Raw genomic sequence first — 18,821 nt, 5'->3', positions numbered from 1 at the left:
ATAAGCAAAAAGGAAATATTAAACCGAATTAATTCATAAAACTGCTTTAGGTATTGCTACAGTAGGCACCTAAGGAGGTTTGTATTAGCATTAGGTCCATTTTGCACCAAATAGTATCCTTTCGGTACCTGCCTTCTTTGTCATGTTATCTTCCCCATATGTTTGACCGCGGAGGACGTGTTTGGGGCTTTTCTCGTGGTGTTCTTGCGTATTAATTCGCGATTTTGTCCCGGCAACTTCCATTTACATGCTCAGTTATGGGGTTGTTGTCAGGACATTCGGTTATAAATCTTGTTTTCATAAAAACTAGTGCCGTTGTCCAATTTCCTTTATTATGTAGCACACAACGTGATCCGCGTTTGGGCATTCCACGAAATACATACCATTCGCTATAAACCAATTTAAGCCGTTTGGTTCTAGAAAGGGTCTATTGGAACGGCAGATAATCTAGAATTCTCCCGAATGCTGGAAAATTCTCCAGATTGGTGTTCGACACTGCCAACACGGAGAGTCATCGCAGATAATAATGCGTACCGAAGAAGGATCCCGGATAATTTTCAGAGCATGGTCAAGACGGAGAACTTTCGCCATGCATAGCTATCAGCATTGGCTGCAGGGCTGGAGAGATCGGTCTCAGGAAATGGGTGTGTGGGGGGGGGGGGGGGGCAAGATCCATGGGCCCCGGGCCATCGGGACCCAGTTGACGACAAAAGACCGCCAATTTTAGAACACATCGGTTTGAGGCCAATTTTTTAGGAGGCGCACTGATATTGATTTTTTAAAACAGGACTGAAGCTTTTTTTGAAAAGTAAGCACGCATACCCGGTGGCAGTTGGAAGCCTATAACCCTTTTTGACTCTCCGAAGGTGCATGGAATTTTGGATTAAGGTTAAGCAGTTGCCGTCATTGGAACGATTACCTGATGTGTGCTTAAACCGATTTACCATGAGCGAATAAACGTCTGTCCAATCCCATTCTATTGTTATTTTCATCCAGAGCCAAACTCGTCTTCCGTTGCGCATTTTCACGTGCCGAGGACGCGCATTTTTGTGTTATTCCAGCGTCTGTCGCGGTCTAGTGATAGCCTGAGACTGTTCCCAAATTTTATCGATGTTACCCTCCTTTTTCATCGATGTTACTACGCCTAAAATGCAACTGGGATATATTTCCGTTTTGCTGCCAGTTTATAAAGAACAAGCAAGTTGAGCACCTTTTGCGCCTCCCTGAGCGCCAAACTACTCCAGACTGTAATTGGGTCCCTAGGGGTATCATAAACCTTTCCGACGGGACCCAGAGTATATCGCCAGTATCTTTCCGCGCCTAAAGTGCGCAACAATTTGGTTAAAAATTTTCTTCAGCAGCAGCACCGCTTCGAACGACAAAATTCCGTCCACATTATTTAGACTGGAGTTGAATAGTTGATGGGTATCATGAGCATTCCTAACGAGCTTGAAGCACGTCTAGAGTTTGCGTGACGGTACCTGGATTCTCCAGGTCGATCAAGGGCTTCAGTCTTGCCGTTGCCGTGCATTGCAGCAGAGGAGCGAGACTATGGTATTGACTTAAGTTATATTTTGGTAACAACCTTCGTTTTTACGCCCTCCTATGGGGTAGCCCGGACCCACCGGACCCTCGTTTTGGAGTTCCCTCGGACGTCGCCTTGTACTCTTTGGAACCCCACGCTCAAAATACAAGCCTCATGAGGATTTCCCGGGCTTGGGCGCCTCTACCATAATTCCAGCCATGACCCGAGCATCTCGTGGGCTCCTGAGGCTGAGCAGCCACAGAGGCATATCAGCTGCCGGATGATTCCTTGGTGGACAGAATGGCCCACCACTGCTAGATAGGTTCCTGAGCGACAGGAGGGGCACTAATAGAGAGCCTTGGACCTTTATTTCAACCACTGGGCGTCCAGAGGGTCCTGAACGGCCCGGGAGGCTCACGATCAACCAGAAGGTCCCACGAGGAGCCAGAGGGACTCATAGGAGTCCTTCTGTTCTGGCTTCTCGTGGAGGCTCTCTCTGGAGAGGCAAACAGTGCCCTGAACAGCTAACAAGACTCTGCACAATGTTTACAAGATCCTGCACAACAAGTATCTAGAGAGTCGTGAGTGTAAAGCTTAATGACTCTGGCGAATAAACGAGCCGGTGAACGGGCCGGGTGAGCACTCAGATGGCCAGAAAGGACCCTGAGCAATTAGAGGTATTCAGTGGCGCCCAGGGAAGCACCGGGCCATCAGTAAAGCCCCTGGGCAGTCATCGGAAACGCCGCCGGCCAGAGGGGTCCTCTGTGGGCAGGAGTGGCCTGCACAGCCAACACGGCGCATGAGCGTCCTTGGGTACAAAGAGGTCCCCAGGGGCGCAGCCAGAGTCTTGGTTAGAAGAGGTACAGGGTTGAAAAGCGTCCCTGATGGTGAAAGCCCCCTTCCCCATAAACAAAATTCATCGGGTGTGGCCCATGTGAATTCGAGGAGGCACGATTTTCATCGTTTAATTTTTATTTTTACTTGTTTGCGTAAACAAGCCAGAAGTCATCGGAAGATGCGATTCCATTTTGTATTTTGAAGTTAGTGCACTGGAGGAACTAGACTTTAAATGACTGAGTGCAGCAAAGTGCTGGCACTATTCAATTTACAATGGTCCAGTGAATTCGCTCTATCGATAGCTTTCAGGGGCTTTGGCGGAAACGCAACTTGTAGATCGAAATTGGGTCGAAATTGTGTAGCAACGTACCCAAGTCACATTCCTCTTGAAATTTGTAGCCTGCGACTAGAACTGAACAAAAAATGGTTACGCAAAAAGTTAAAAGCATGCGCGCTCCCAAGCATTAGAAACAAGAGCCCGACACCCGGCGTTGCAGTCTCTGGAGGCTGCTTGTCGTCGGTTGGCGGCCACTGGGTGGACGAAAACGACGGTGTTTTGAAGAAAACGGTACCTTCGAACGTTTTAGAACACCAATAACAGCGTTTAAATGTTTATTGAGGGTTCTGTTCGACCTATGACATCTTTAGATTGATGGTAGGAACGGATTAATGCTTACAGTACCGCGAACTGGCGTTGAAATCTGGTAGTGGAACTGAAAAAGCAAAGGCAAAATCTGCACTTTACGTGTTGCTATAACTGTTAAACCGTGCACAGGACAAGCTAAACATTATACATGTGAATTGTGCCGCTCAGCATAATCCTTACACAGTGAGGATTAATTGAAAAATACTTTCAAAAGCCTTATTTCACGACTGTCTGTCAGTCTTGCGCGTCCTGCCTCGGCCGTCTGACGTGAGCTGTGGCGGCCAGTTCCGCTCGGTTTGACGGAAACTGGCTAGGGTCTAAGAAGGCCCTTTGGACGGCTCGTCGGGTTCCCTCGAACATTGCGGACTCGGCGGATTCGGTGGACTCGGGCCAATTGCAAACAAAGGCACTCATGCCGCAGTTCGGGCCCCTGCTGCAGGGCCAGAATCCCTAATTCGAGCTACGGAGAGCCCTTCAGGCCATTCGGCACCCCAAATGGGTCGTCGATCGTCTGTCCTGAGAGGCACTTGGGCAGGGGACGACGCGCTCACTGTGTATCCCCGAACTTATATAGCATAATAGTCTTCAGACAAGGCTAGGGGAGCTAATGCATTTCTCGCATGGGGGCTGAAGTGCCTTCCGTCCCTTTTCGTGTTGCTCACCGGCTACCACTTTGGCGACACGCGGGCCGGTGCCCGTGACCGATCCGGAGGCCTTCAAAGGGATACATGATATATTGGGCCCTTCCGTGACGCCGAAGGCCCTTTTACCAGGACGGTTGGCCCTGGATCAACGCAAGGGCCCTTGAACGACGTAAAAAGGTCCTTTAGCTTCATATAGATCCCTGGTGTAGCGGGTTCAATGAATGGTATAGAGACCCCAGTTAGAAGCATTCGGACCCTGGATGAAATGGGCGGGAGGCCCCTGGCCCGTGCTGGAGCGTATGACTGACGCGGGGTCCTTTAATCGTCTCGCTGTGACCCCTTTCATATCTCCGTTCGTTATCAGAGTGCTCTGACCAACGCAAGATGCCTTCTAACATTCGATGCTTCGTTCCTATCTCCCAGAGCTTTAGAGGAGAACTTCACCAGCCAGAGGACCTCAATGACTCAACTGGCTTCTCAGTGACCCGCGAGGCCCTGTTAATCTATAACGGCCGATAAGCGGCCCAAGGGTCCCTTGGCACACAGGGCTCCGAGCAGACAATGCAACTCCTGATACGTTTAGGATCCATTGGGTGGTCCTGAAGTTTCCTGGGTGTTCCGAAGAGGCTTAGAAAGGCCGGAGGGCCCTAAATAGCTATAAAGGCAGTATGCCCCTGTTGGCCAGAAGAGCCCACTGCAAGGCTAGGGTCTGCTGAGCATCTAAAGGGAACGATTTTTACGCTCTGAGCCTTTATTCTGCCAAAGAAATGCTTTTCGCATTTTTTATTCGGAACGGTCATTTTCCTTCGAGCTGCGCGAGCCGGATAGGACTCCCGGGACCCCGTAATTTCTGGTTTCCCGGGGCCCGGCGATCCGGACCCCCCCCCCCCCCCCCCCCCCCGCCCCCCCCCCTCCGACCTTCACAGGATATCAAGCCATGATTGACTGTGCACGGCGCATGTGAGACGAAATTGGGGGATAATTTCCGGACCGGCCAAAGGTGAATTGGGGATCTTCGTGAATAATTATCCAATAGATAATCATTCGTTAAATAATTTTCCCTCGGCCGAATACGCCCTGTGTCTTGACCTTGAACACCACACGACCAATGGGATGCCAATATTTAGGTGACCTTTTGCGTCGTGCATGACTGGGTGACCTTTAAGTAGTCCGTACAAAACACCTTGCAGAACTTTGCGGGTGTCTAGCTCAGAGACCAGACAGGTTCTTAGTCTTACGAAGGACAAGGCTGTGAACTGCACCGAATGATCTCAAAATGGCTTTCTCAGTTCAAAACCCCGTACAAATATGGAACATTCCCTTCGAGGGGGAGAGGGGCTAGACCTCGGTGCGTTATCGTTATCATAATCGTTATCGTAATAACGATTTGTAAGCGTTTGCCAGGAGCTTCCGATGACACAAACAAAATACGGGATTAAGGCGGGGCAGGTCCCCTCCGGCTGCGCTTCAGACAATAAGGCTTTCTCTCGCACTCGACATCCGACAAGGATCGCACGCTCTTTCAACTGATTGTATGTGGGCGTCGCAAAAACACCAACACTGACAACCTTAGTTATATTCCTCTCACGCCTCAGAAACGCAGGTCAAAGTCGATGCGCCCTAGGACCCCAAATCATCATCATCATCATTAACGCTGGTCAGGCCTTATGCAGCTTTTAACATTGAAATTAGAACCGTCTTGGCCTCTTAACGTTTCACGGTTGGAACATGCAGTTTGCTCTTTTATTTGCATTTGTGTGGTGTGGTGTTGATCTGGTACTGGATATTGATAGCACTTAACAAACATAAAATCAACTTTTTCCACGCCTTTCAACCACCTTTCGCACTAGGTACTCATGGCTACTTGCGTTTTTGTTTTGACAGCTGTTTGATTTAAGGCGTTATCATCAGACTGACAGTCATTTTGTGGTTTTATGACGTCAATGTTCATCAGGTGAAAAGCTTGGAACCTTTATTGATGGATCAGCAGCGGCAGCGCCTTGAGATGGTAGTCGGGTTGCAGCGGCCTTGGCCGTAGCGGTCGCGGTAAGGGGTTTGAAGGTGGGGGGAGGTTGGGTGGGATGCAACCGACCCAGCTGATCTGGTAGAGGGTAAGTGGCTACAGAAAGGGCATGCAGTGTTATGTATTTCACAGAGAAGTTATTGAAGTGTTGGAGGCTTGTTTATATGTACAGGGCATCCACCGACGCAAATGTATGGTTTGCGTGCGGACCACAGTTAATTCAGTCTTTTTAAAAGGGCGACGCCCTTTTTATCTCCTGTTATCATTAGTCAACAGCTGAATTGAGCCTTAAGACGTCCTGGGATTAGGAATCGTGGATCGCAGTAACAATGCTATTGGACAGTTGTGCAGGAGCTGTTGTGCCTGGTGGGCTGGGCCCAGTGCTATACTGGAGGTAAATAGCACCCGCCCCCCCCCCCTCCCACTTGTTATGTTACAGTCATGTTATGAAAGGGAGAAGGTAATATTTGATCAACTCCTAATTTGAGCTAGATGTGTAAGGCTAAGCCAGTGGGCTTCAGTTGTAAGGTCTGAGTTGTAGTTATAGACTATAGCATGGTTTACAATCATGTGTTGAGGTACTGTTAGACTGTCTTTAACTCTGGACAGTTGAGATTCTTTGGTAATGCTGTTTCAAGACTTTCCTGTCCCCTCTGTGCTTTAAGGGAATGTTCCACACTTGAAGATATTCAAGTAAGCATTAGATGGGATGAAATAAGCTCACTTATAATTACTGGCACACTTTGAAGTGGAAAGCCTGCTCTAGGCAACCCAGTTTCTCTATTTAGTAGGTATGCTCCTGGATGTTATTGTTTGATTCTTGTGTAATGCCTTGCACAGCATAAACTGAGAGCCAATTGACAGGCATTATATCAGGCATTATACTCATGAACATGAGATGTAAAAAGCTTGACCATCATTCTTTTGTTGGTCTTGGTCACTGCATGGCCAAGAGAATGGCAGAATTTGAATGACATCATTATGGTCTCATGTATGCTATAGTAACCTTGGGATAGTCTGCAGGAAGTAGTCTGCACATCTCTGCAGGTGTGTAGCTCAGAAAGTACAGCTGTTTAGGTCTTAAGAAGGGCAGGGCTCAGGGCTGTGAGTTGTATCAAATGATCTTCAAGATGGCTGTTTCAATTCAAAATGTCATACAAATGTGGAGCACTCCCTTTGAAATCATATATGGATGGCCTTGGAACATATGATACCCATGGCATTGATGATTTGTTTCTTTTCTGGAGTGAAGTAGTAGTCAGGCCTGTACCTGATCTGCTGACTCTTGTGCTCTTATCCAGTCCACCATGCTTACATTGCTAGTTACTGTGTTTTCTAGATGTTAAGTGTGCTCTCCAAGCTTCACGGCTCCTTGTGAAAAGACATGATTGGTAGCATGTCCTCATGATCAAGGGTTGGATGCCTCTGTGACCACATTTATTCATTGACTTCTGTTGCTGGTGATGTCAAGAAAACACTACCATGTAACTTTACAGTGTGGCCTACTTGCACCTTCCCTCCCCGCCCCCACTTTTTTAAACGCTCCTTCGCCTATGCTAATGTACCTGAAAGCCCAAGCCAGCTGGCCATTCTCAGGACCAATTAACATCCTGTCATGGTGGGGAGCCAAGTCCAAAATGCTGTGCATGTACCAATATAGGGCGAGGACGGTAGCTGGAAAAACGTGTTGTTTGCATTGCTGACGTGTTTTCAATCATTCTGAAAAGCTGGTGATATGTTATGATTCAGTGCAATTTTAGAGGTGGTAAAAATGGTTTTGGTGTCTCAAAACAATGCTGCATGCTAGATTTGGCTTACACTTTGACTTTTTTGAAAGATAAGGTACATGAAGGGTATAGGTACATGAAGGGATAAGGTACATGATAAGATACAGAGGGCACATGACAAAAAGGTAGGCACGTGTTCTAACACTGTGACCAAGTCATCTTGTAGACTCCTATGTGGTGCCACAAACTGTGACAAGGCTCATAAAACTTTTTTGGGTTGGTGTACATCCTCCAGTTCTGCGTTTGAGGTAGCTGCCCTTGGGTGCCTTATATTTACAGAGAGATGATTGCTATCCTAAAAATTCAGTATCAGGCTATGTAATTATGTTGACACTTTCTCGGATGGTAGGCGGCTTGGTTCCAGGACGCCCCTAAAGTCGAGGAGGCCGCCCACCCCTTTGTTGGATGGAGATTTGTCTGTGAGAGGCCCTCTGCATTTCTGTCTGTTCATCTTGCCTGGCAATGTTCTGTGGAGCCGTTCCTTCCTGGTTTTTTTTTTCGTTGTTTTTTTTGTCGCCACAAACGCTGTTTTTGCGGCTGTCACCACAGCAAACCGGCGAGACTTGGTGACAGAGTATGGCCAGTAACGACAGCGGCTGGGTCGGATAATAGCTGATGCAGCGTAATTGAACGCAGGACGGACGAGTTATTGCGGTGCAGCACCCGCATATGCCTGTTTGTTTTGTTTTTGTTGTTTTTGGTTGTTGCTTTTTTGTTCACACTTGTTTTTTGCAAGAACGATGGAACCTACAGCATATTTCGATGTATCGGCATCCATGCTCCAGTGATGGCTGTCAAGATTCCACTGTGGTTTTTAGGCTGGTTTTCAGGTTTCGAATCCTCGTCTTCAGAGGGTGGGAATCCGCAGGATTTAAATCTTCAGATCCTTACCTGTAGTAGATGCCCGGTTAGGTAAAATTGAGAGTATCGGACTAAATAGGGGATTTCTCAGATTATCCAGCCTACTGACAGCATATGGATGCGAGAAGGTCGTCGTTCACTTCAGGAGATTGTTGTTCCAGGTGTTGATTAATGCATTCTTCGGCCATTAATTGATTGCCGAATGCATCCGTTCCTCGCCCATTTATTTGAAGAGTTGTTCTGGGCCGAAGTTCACATATTCAGTAAATGCCCATTGCATCTGGACACCAACCCATTGTGTGGGCGGAAAGCGGACGCCAACGGACAGCAGGCAGAAGACAACAGCAGTACCGCTTCGAAATCACGATAGTAAACCCTGATGTCGGCAATTTTAGTCCCATCTGTAAACCGATCTTGTCGCTGCTGACGATCTTTTCGGCTCATGTTGCCGCTTTCCGTCCTTTTTGACCGTGTTCCACTCGGTGTTCACCGTTGTCAATGTCTCTCCGCCCTCAGATTCGCCAAGAACGTTACTGATTGAAGAAAATGGCATCCAACGGCGCAGAGGATGATGAGGTACAGATCACTAGTCATAACATATTTTGCTGTAATCGCCGTGGTCAAACACTTCACCCCTGACCTCTGGCTGGCTTGCCTTGCGTCTTTATGCGTTTTTGTTTAATAACACGGTCCGGCATTAGGAACCTGTGACCCGAATCCCGCCCCGTGTGGCGCTATTAACTAAAGAAGACTTAGCCTAGGCTCGGTGTGTTTAACTATGTGGGGAGGTTCGAGATGCCAGTGGAATTAGTCGGAGGCCTAATGGCCTTCGGAATGGTCACGCATGAGCAGGTGGACCAGCAATGAGCCGTGCCGTGCTGTAGCCTTATGAGATGGCATTGCAGTAGGCGCCGCCAACACTGTGCGTACAAATGATCGTGTGTGTGCTGTGATCATTCCGGGATTATAGAAGGAATCACTAGTCGGACTGACCTCCGTGACAGCAAAATAGATCCTTCGCATAATGGGTGGATCAGTATATAGTTTCGCTACCTCGTCGTAGGCGTTTCGTGAAATAACATGCATACAGCTATTCACGTGGATCAGCTGTTTCGCTAAGTGTGATGTTCATTTTTGCGGGAGAAGACCGGTAAAAGTGCGGCGTATCGAGCTGACGCCGCTCTGTTCTCTTTAGTTTCAGGATGCCGTGGAAGAACAAGCCACGATCAAGTAAGTAGGCGTGTCATCCGTGAGAATGCCGTGGATTATCTCACATGTGCTTATTCAGTGAAGTGCAGCAGCTTCACTTCGACGCTTCGCGGGCTTACCTTGCCGTTGTAATCACTCCAGTCGACCTCGATGTGGCGGATGTGCAGTTTACAAACTGTAACCGTTTAATCACGATGCATTTTTGGGGACTAAAGAACATGTTTCTTGTGGTAGGACACAATTGAAATGGCACTTCTTGATGTATGTACGCCTCTGGATTACATTCTGCTGGCTTGCACTGAGCTGCTCGCGCTGACCAAGCTGGTTCGCACCGTGCTGTCTGCTGTCCGTGCTTACCAAGCAGGTTCGCATTACGCTCTGGGCTGGCCAAGCGGGTTCGCACTGTGCTGTCTGTGCTGGCCACGTTGGTTCGCACTCTGCTCTGTGTTGACCAGGCTGGTTCACACTGTGCTGTCTGTGCTGACCAACCTGGTTTGCGTCGTGGTTATCCCTTTTCACGTTGGTCATTTTGGTAGTTGCTTTCAAACTTCGTCCTGCGGTGTTTTTTTGGAGGCTGACTGTAGCCAGCTTTATCAGTGCCGCTGCAAGATAGCGCTGCCCCGGAATCGAGCCGTTCCTTTATCGTGTGTAGCATTTCATCGCGAGCATACGCTGCCAGAACGATAGCCTGGTGTCCGCTCCACGGCTGCGGGGCCACCGCTCGGCCGGTCCTGAGCCCTGCTGACCTGGCCGGTCTTGAGCCCCGTTGACCTGGCCGGTCCTGAGCCCGCTGACCCGGCCGGCGCGCCGCAGGCTGCCCGACCACCACGGGGCCATGACGCTGGAGCGGGCGTTGGACGAATGCCGCGTCGCCGTCCGCTACTTCTTCAACAACCAGTTCGACGAGGCGCGTGACCTGATGCGGCCCTGGTCAGTGGCGGGGCTCTGGGTGACGCTCGGGTGACGGCGCAGTCGGGCGCGACCCCGGCCGCCGTTGTCCGCCTGCCGGGCCCGGTACGGCTTCCCCGCCGTATCGACCGGCCCTCAGTCCAGACCGGACGACCAGCTCCGCCCCCGCCCCCTCCCCTCCGCCCCCTGCCCGCACCCTCCCTCGGCGTCTGCCCCCGCACACCCCCTCAGCGCCCGCACCCTCCCTCCCGCCCCGCCATTCGTGCATTCTTCCACCTGCCCACGCCCAGGGTTTACAGCCTTGCTTGGACGTGTTGTCATGTAGTGAATGAAGGGTGCCATGAGGCTCTGCATGACTGCAAACACCGGCTGAGTGTCGTGTGCCATTCATCACACAACACTGGACCGGTGTTCAGTGTTGTGCGATGGATGGCACACAACCATCAGTCCGGGTGTTTTCTAACCTGCACATGTGGGCCCTATATGACCATTATAGTCTGAACACCCCCAAGCCCAGATCATCATCATCAATCTGCTTATGTTGTATTCGGAAGAAAGCAAATATGCGTTTTGGTGCGGTAAATGCCGTGTTTTAGTCATGAAACAATCACCAGAAGACCGACGTCCTGGTGCTCCCACTGTTCGCCATGAAATGCTATGACTGTAGTCACTAGCCGGAGCGCGTCAATTCATTCATTCGGAGTGAATTTGTCAGAGGCTTAGCGAAGAACGGTTGGCGAGCGGTATTTTGGTTTGCCTAAATTTGCCTTCTAAAATCATCTCACGTTCGTGATGATCGCGGCCACCACAATAATCGTTGATTACACGAAGTTTGTTGGATGGATTTTGGTCACAGTACATTGGGTACGTTCATGTTGTGCATGGCTCTATCTCACTTAGCTCAGGCTCTGGCATGTTGTATTTAAAAGCAAGTAGTAAAAAGGCGACATTACGCGCTTCCCGGCCGATGGCTTCCACTCCTTTAGTTCGCACCGAGCTAAACTGGCTATTGGGCCTATGGTTAGTACATTGGCCTTCACCACGCGGCTGCTTTCGAGCCTATATCTGTACGAGTCGCTGGGATCTGACGCAAGGCCTTAAAAACACAAACAAAAACTGCGCGGCTTGAGTTTTTGCTGGAGCGTGCGCCACCGGCGGCAAACATTGGCGCAGACATTGGTGCAAACGTGTGTCGGTGCGTTACCCCGCTCTTTCTTCAGTTTAACGATGTCGCCCAGCGGCACTTGGTGCGAATCCCAGAGCGGAGCACCGCCTGGCTCGACTGGCAGGGAGGAAGGCCGGTTGAAACCTGGCCAAAGGGATCAGTCTGGCCTGGGAAGGCCGTGTTCTCAGACAACGACGCGTATACTACTCCGCGGTCCCGTCTGGCAGTGAGATCGTGGCGAAATTATCGGAGGAATTGTTCGGCTTATCTATGATGGCGGTCTGCTTGTACAGCGACACACACGGTATGTTTTGCTGGACGAGTGCTGTGAACCCCAAGCACCCATGCAAACCATTCGAAACATATCTTTCAGAAACAACTCAAATTGCATGGAAGTAGTGTGGATCGGTTTGCGTTAGCTTTTATGTCTTTTATACAATGACGCTCCCGCTGTTTGGAGGAGCGTCCTTGTACATAAGACATAAAAGACATTGTGTAAAAGACATAAAGGACATTGTATAAAGACATCCCCCTTTTTATCCCGTGCAGATAAGGTGTCTGTCCCGTATGCTAGGACTGTTGTATGCGCCAAGGCGCTGAGTGTTGACGATTGGCAAGCCGACTTGCCGCGTTCCTACCTCAGTCGTTGTGTACCACAGGCGGGACTCCAGCATCTACCACGCCATGGGTTACGGAACTATGCTCTACCTGCAGGCTATCATGACCTTTGACCCGGTGAGTGATGCGGGGCGACAGCGCGCAAGTCAGCAGAAGGTCACGGATTTCTTTATGGATCAGTCGCCGTTGGTAAACATAGCCGATGGTGTTAGGTGCCGTGTCCTACAGTACTGGAGAGTCGAGACAACCACTGCTATGTTATTTTTCAGGGCAAAATATGTCGGGAAGGCGTGATAGCACTGTTAACGACGAAGATCCTCAGTGCAAGCACGTGTAACGGCTGCATTGAACGCAATCGTGAACTTGTTAACTTAACGCCGTCGTTATTGCACACATTGCAATCCCGTAATTCTCCTCAAACCACGCGCGAGCGAGTAACGTACCCTGGGGATCCGTGTTGAGCGATTCTGTGATGAGGGCCAGCTGAGCGGCTTCTGTGATGTCGTTTGGCTCGTGCTGAGCGGCTCCCGTGATTTGGTTCGTGATGGGGGGGCTCCCGTGATTTGGTTCGTGATGGGCGGCTCCCGTGATTTGGTTCGTGATGGGCGGCTCCCGTGATTTGGTTCGTGATGGGCGGCTCCCGTGATTTGGTTCGTGATGGGCGGCTCCCGTGATTTGGTCCGTGCCGGGCGGCTCCCGTGATGTGGTCCGTGCTGGGTGGCTCTCGTGATGTGGTCCGTTCTGGGCGGCTCCCGTGATGTGGTTCGCGCTGAGTGACTCCCATGGTGTCCGTGCTGAGCGGCTCCCGTGATGTGGTTCGTGCTGGGTGGCTTCCGTGATGTGGTTCGTGCTGGGCGGCTCCCGCGATGTGGTTCGTGCTGGGTGGCTCCCGTGATGAGGTCCGTGCTGGTTGGCTCCCGTGGTTTGGTTCGTGCTGGGCGACTCCCGTGATGTGGTTCATGCTGGGTGGCTCCAGTGATGTGGTTCATGCTGGGTGGCTCCCGTGATGTGGTTCATGCTGGGTGGCTCCCGTGATGTGGTTCGTGCTGGGCATCTCCCGTGATGTGGTTCGTGCTGGGCGACTCCCGTGATGTGGTTCGTGCTGGGCGGCTCCCGTGATGTGGTTCGTGCCGGGCGACTCCCGTGATGTGGTTCGTGCTGGGTGGCTCCCGTGATGTGGTTCGTGCTGGGCGTGCTCCCGTGATGTGGTTCGTGCTGGGTGGCTCCCGTGATGTGGTTCGTGCTGGGTGGCCCCCGTGACGTGGTTCGTCCTGGGTGGCTCCCGTGATGTGGTTCGTGCTGGGCGACTCCCGTGATGTGGTTCGTGCTGGGCGGCTCCCGTGGTGTGGTTCGTGCCGGGCGACTCCCGTGATGTGGTTCGTGCTGGGTGGCTCCCGTGATGTGGTTCGTGCTGGGCGTGCTCCCGTGATGTGGTTCGTGCTGGGCGACTCCCGTGACGTTGTTCGTGCTGGGCGACTCCCGTGATGTGGTTCGTGCTGGGTGGCTTCCATGATGTGGTTCGTCCTGGGCGACTCCCGTGGTGTTGTTCATGCTGGGTGGCTTCCGTGATGTGGTTCGTGCTCACCTGACGGGGCGCCGACAGCGGGACATCGAGGCGGCCGTGGAGGTGCTGCGCGCCAGTGTGGAGGTGTGTAACCGCGCGCGGCGCAAGAGCACGCTCGGCGAGACCGTGACCAAAATGGTGAAGAAGCCCGACTACCGTCTGTACACGGAAGGTAAGCCACCGTCGCTACCGGCCGCTGAGAGCTCGTGTCGGTACTGGTCAGCAGAAGTGAGCCACCGTCGCTGCCGGCCGCTGAGAGCTCGTGTCGGTACTGGTCAGCAGAGGTTACGTGCCATGTGCAGTTAGTCCGAGCCGTTGAGGCGGTGGCATCCGTGGAACATTCACCCGATGGAGCCGCCGAGCCCGCTGTTTGTGTCGCTGTCTGTTGTGTCCGGGCGGCTAGGTTTGTTGTGTGGTACGTCTGTCGGCCCCGGGGCCTTCTCTAGTTGCGGCGCTTCACTCTCTTCCCGCTTTCCGCGGAGAGGGACATGGATTGGTGTCATTCGGAGTGGCGTATGGAATAAATGACAGTCGTTCTCAAGGGTACATGCTTATTCGCCACGTCGGTCGTGTATCTAGCATTTGTGCGAAGGAGCCCTCGGTAACGCTTCGGTGAAATACCATGCAGCCCGCGCACTCATGTGTTGCGCCGCAGCGCGCGTGCCGACTGAGAGGACAGGGGGGGGGGGGGGGGAGAGGGGCAGCGGCCCGAACTCATAGCCCGGCGCAGACGCGTGGCGGCTTTGTTGGCGCGTCTCCAGCCGGGGTTGACGGGCGTGTCGCTGTTGCAGAGGAGGCTCACGCCGAGCTCTGTTACGCTGAATGTCTGCTCCTGCGGGCCGTGCTCAACTTTGTCGAGGATGAGACGCTCATCAGCCTGGTCAGAGGCGGTCTCAAGGTCAAGACGTGTTACACCCTGCTACCGGTGAGCGCCTCCCTCTCCCCGACGCGTCCCCCACCCCACCCTCTGATCTGGGCGTCGACGGAGCGGGCTCTATCTGGCACAGCTTGGGTGGTTGGGCCGCGAGGGAGAGGTACGATCCCCGGCACGTGTGCGGGGAGTTAACAGGCACGCATATTCGCCAGATTTAGCTGCATAACACCATGGTAATGTGTGCAAGCTGCCCTCAGCGACCGGCGCGCACGAAAGTCCCTCCGCTCCCCACCAAGAAGGCGCGAAGATTGAGATAAATTGTTGGGTTTTTGTGCCGCCACCTGTGATTTACGTTTTGGTAGCGTTGGTGTTATTCACACCGAACACGTTCGCCCGGGCTATGCCGCGGTTATGCTGACGCACAGCTGAGGACGCTGGCCCACTTTGTGACTAAGAAGCAGTGCACACATTCGAGGCAGAAATCAATAGATTCCCCGAACGACCGCAGGGGCTTAACGGTCACGGCATCGCAAGCCGTCGGATATTAACGTCCGTCATGTCCGACACACTTTGGGTCCGTTCGCAAGGGGCCGTTAGGAGTTTCTGAGCGCGGGTATGTGCATGATCATTATCTGTTGTAATGTGCACCCAGATGGTCACAGTGGAGCTTATCACAGACCAGAGCCGGAACTGAAAATCGCACTATGCTGTTCTGATTCAGTACATGAAGAAAATTCTGTTTTAACATGCGTTCCACTGCCAGTACACAAATTGTGTCGTTTCCGTTCAAATCAGAACTGTTCGTTATGTACAGCTTTCCCAAGGGCGTGACTCCCAACATGGTGCCAAGTTGCGTTGTCACCACGTGACCGCACCATGTCACGTGCGGGATTGCATTTTCACGCGGGTGGTAGTCGCGTTCCGAGTCTGCCTGGCGCGGCTCCGGTCTCGTCACCGGCGGATTTCTGCCTGCCGACTGCAGATGACCGCCGTGTTTGGGGCCGGCAGGGACTGCTGGCAGATGCTGAAGCACAGGGACTGGACCGGCTCCAAGACCAAGCAACACTTTGAAGGCGGCGTCCGGCTCGGTGTGGGCACGTTCAATTTGGTAAGTCGTCCGACCGCGGACAGACGGCCGTTCTCGAGTGTGGTGATGTGATTGTATGGAACCAGATATGTAACAGGATGTAGCAGTACCGAGTCCGATCCGAACCGATCTGGAGGTGTGCTATCTCTTTACAGCCGCGTGCCTCGAATGATATCAGACTGTAGTGGGATAACCGCAGGGGAATGGGCGCGTGTTCTCATCGAATATGTCGTTGCTTCCTGGAGTCGTTATGATTCGCGTATTTCTGTCGGCAGATGATCTCACAACTTCCGGCGAAAATCTTGAGGTTGCTGGAATTCGTCGGGTTTACTGGGAACAAGGTGGGTGGACATGCGTGACGTTGCCACGTGTGCTATACTGTCATATATTGGCGATTGTGCCTTCGAGTGGGGTTAAACTCATAGCAAAGTGAATGGTATGATGGATGTGGCTGGTTTTAAGTTCCAAAAGATTCTGTTTGACTTAAGTTCAATGCCAACGTGTGAATTCGCGATCCAAACCGACCTTAAAATATTGTAACATTGCATGGTAGCCGAGTGAAATACGTATGCACACTGCGCTGCTTTGTCGAAACGTGGGGTAATGGTTAGAGAAAGGGTTCAACGCGTGGGAAGGTGATATTATTCTCTGCTTTCTCGGCCGCTGCTCAACTTTAGCGCTGAAGCTCATGGCTGCCTGTGTTGCGTTTTTTAGGCTTTCCGTCATTTGTTGAAGGGTCCGAAAAAAATGCAGTCATATGATGAGGTGAATACTATGTGGACGCGTCCCATAAGAGTCCCAGGGTAAAATTGTTGTAGGCGACAGATGTTAACAGTCTTCGCGCTCTGGTGTTACGCTTCATCAGGCGAAAGAGGTGAGTATGCCGTATCTTTGTGTCATGCATCGCAGCAGGACTTGCGTATACGACTCCTTGGGCGCATGGTATTTCGTGAGATGCGGCCATGCATCGGATCCTGCTGCGCCTGTCATCAGGCCCAACAGGGTGTGTGCCCCTGTCGGATGTATTTCCTGTCCTACCAATGCCAAGCTCATGTGGAAGCCAAATGTTTCCGCATGCAGGATGCGTTCGCTTCCCAGCGCACGTTCGCCTGAGGGCTGTGGTCAAAACGTCGTAGGCATCTGCACGGTGTTTGTTTTGGGTAACAGTGTCGGCTGGCGCCAGGTCGGGCATGGTCGGGACCTGTTATCAGTGTCCCTGGTCGCCGAGTCCTGCAGCGAGATAGGCCCATGGCATGCCTTGGATAGAGGCGAGCAGCGCGTGACTGTAGTGTGCGCGTTATAAACTGATGAGCGCTATAGAGCATGGACCGCGCGGAACCGTGGAGATAATTGGCAATCAAAATGTGTGGAAAAACAACGTTTGGATTGCCACACCAGAGGCCTATATATATATATATATATATATATATATATATATATATATATATATTATAACATCATATAAACCGGTTGGCATCGTGGGTAACAAACGGACTTCATGGACCCATCCAATCGTGGTTCGTTGCCGCATGACATTTTCAGTTCATGGTGTTTATGGCGGTTCTGGGGATGTCAGCTGCATTCTTAGGGAATGACGTGTGCTTGTGTTGACGGGTCACGTGTCATGCGTCCTTACCATCACTGAAGTGGTGAGGTCTGCGGGGGCGTCCGGTCCGGGCCATGCAGACCAGTCTGCTACACATATGTCACGCGAGGGGTGTGTTCAGAGTGCCTTTAATGAGGTCTTGAGCCCAGTTTGTGACTCGGTAGCCCTCGGTGTCTGACTTTGCGCACTGCTCGCCATGCCGCCGCCGGCGCTGGAATGACTCTTCGCTGGCCGTTGCTGACCCCGCCTGCACTCCCTGTGACCCCTTCATCGTTGGGTGGGGAGCTGCCGGCGCTTCCGAACTGTTTTGGTCCCGCCCGCTCTCTCGATGATCTCTCCCCTCCCCGTCGGTGAGGGAGCCCGTCCCCGGCCGCTGCTGACCCGGCCCGTCTCTCGATGACCTCTCCCCTCCCCGTCGGTGAGGGAGCCCGTCCCCGGCCGCTGCTGACCCGCCCGCTCTCTCGGTGACCTCTCCCCTCCCCGTCGGTGAGGGAGCCCGTCCTCGTCCGCTGCTGACCCGGCCCGCTCTCTCGATGACCTCTCCCCTCCCCGTCGGTGAGGGAGCCCGTCCCCGGCCGCTGCTGACCCGCCCGCTCTCTCGGTGACCTCTCCCCTCTCCGTCGGTGAGGGAGCCCGTCCCCGGCCGCTGTGACCCCGTCCGCTCTCTCGGTGACCTCTCCCCTCCCCGTCGGTGAGGGAGTCCGTCCCCGGCCGCTGCTGACCCGCCCGCTCTCTCGGTGGCCTCTCCCTCCCCTCGTGAGGGAGCCCGTCCCCGGCCGCTGTTGACCCCGCCCGCTCTCTCGGTGACCTCTCCCCCCCGTCGGTGAGAGAGCCCGTCCCCGGCTGTTGACCCCGTCCGCTCTCTCGGTGACCTCTCCCTTCCCCGTCGGTGAGGGAGCCCGTCCCCGGCCGCTGCTGACCCGCCCGCTCCCTCGGTGACCTCTCCCCCCCCCGTCGGTGAGGGAGCCTGTCCCCGGCCGCTGCTGACCCCGTCCGCTCTCTCGGTGACCTCTCCCCTCCCCGTCGGTGAGGGAGCCCGCCCTCGGCAGCTGCTGACCCGGCCCGCTCTCTCGGTGGCAGGACGTGGGCCTGCGCGAGCTGGAGGCCGGCTTCGGGCTGGCGGACAGCATCCACCGATCGCTCTGCAGTCTGGTGCTGCTCGGCTACCACCTGGTGGCCACATACTTCCTCAGCAACTCGGAGGGCGACCTGGCCGGCTCGGAGCGCATCCTCTCCGAGGAGCTGGTGGTGAGGCTCAGCTCCCCCGCCGAGGGCCGTCGCGCGGAGGCGGGTGGTGAACGGCCTCCCCAGGCTGCTGGATCGGCCGCTCTCGGTGTCGGTTGGTGTGGGCGTATTTCAGGCGTTTCAGGCCGTGTTTGGGAGCGTTTTGCGGGGCATATGAAGCGCTGCTCGGATTTATTGGTAGGTTTGACGCCCGACGTAGAGACGCTGGGATGTGAGGATGT

General features: G+C 53.0%; 1 protein-coding gene across 1 annotated transcript in view; it reads left to right on the top strand.

Annotated features, from left to right (window-relative positions):
- The first annotated feature begins 5,674 nt into the window (after window positions 1-5,674).
- LOC119089847 (tetratricopeptide repeat protein 39B) overlaps window positions 5,675-18,821 on the top strand; it is a 14,575-nt gene continuing 1,428 nt past the window's right edge. Inside the window, exons 1-11 of the mRNA XM_037212658.1 lie at window positions 5,675-5,763; window positions 8,840-8,899; window positions 9,519-9,553; window positions 10,346-10,462; window positions 12,266-12,341; window positions 13,828-13,960; window positions 14,580-14,713; window positions 15,645-15,770; window positions 16,025-16,090; window positions 16,615-16,623; window positions 18,436-18,649. Of these exons, the coding sequence (XP_037068553.1) occupies window positions 8,870-8,899; window positions 9,519-9,553; window positions 10,346-10,462; window positions 12,266-12,341; window positions 13,828-13,960; window positions 14,580-14,713; window positions 15,645-15,770; window positions 16,025-16,090; window positions 16,615-16,623; window positions 18,436-18,649 (940 nt within the window). The 5' untranslated portion in view covers window positions 5,675-5,763; window positions 8,840-8,869. The remainder of the gene's footprint in view (window positions 5,764-8,839; window positions 8,900-9,518; window positions 9,554-10,345; window positions 10,463-12,265; window positions 12,342-13,827; window positions 13,961-14,579; window positions 14,714-15,644; window positions 15,771-16,024; window positions 16,091-16,614; window positions 16,624-18,435; window positions 18,650-18,821) is intronic.

Source organism: Pollicipes pollicipes, unplaced genomic scaffold (genome assembly GCF_011947565.3).
Source record: "Pollicipes pollicipes isolate AB1234 unplaced genomic scaffold, Ppol_2.1 Scaffold_3087;HRSCAF=3621_pilon_pilon_pilon, whole genome shotgun sequence".
Taxonomy (NCBI): Eukaryota; Metazoa; Arthropoda; class Thecostraca; order Pollicipedomorpha; family Pollicipedidae; genus Pollicipes; species Pollicipes pollicipes.
The sequence above is the reverse complement of the archived record's forward strand: the minus strand, read 5'-3'. Positions and strand labels throughout refer to the sequence as shown.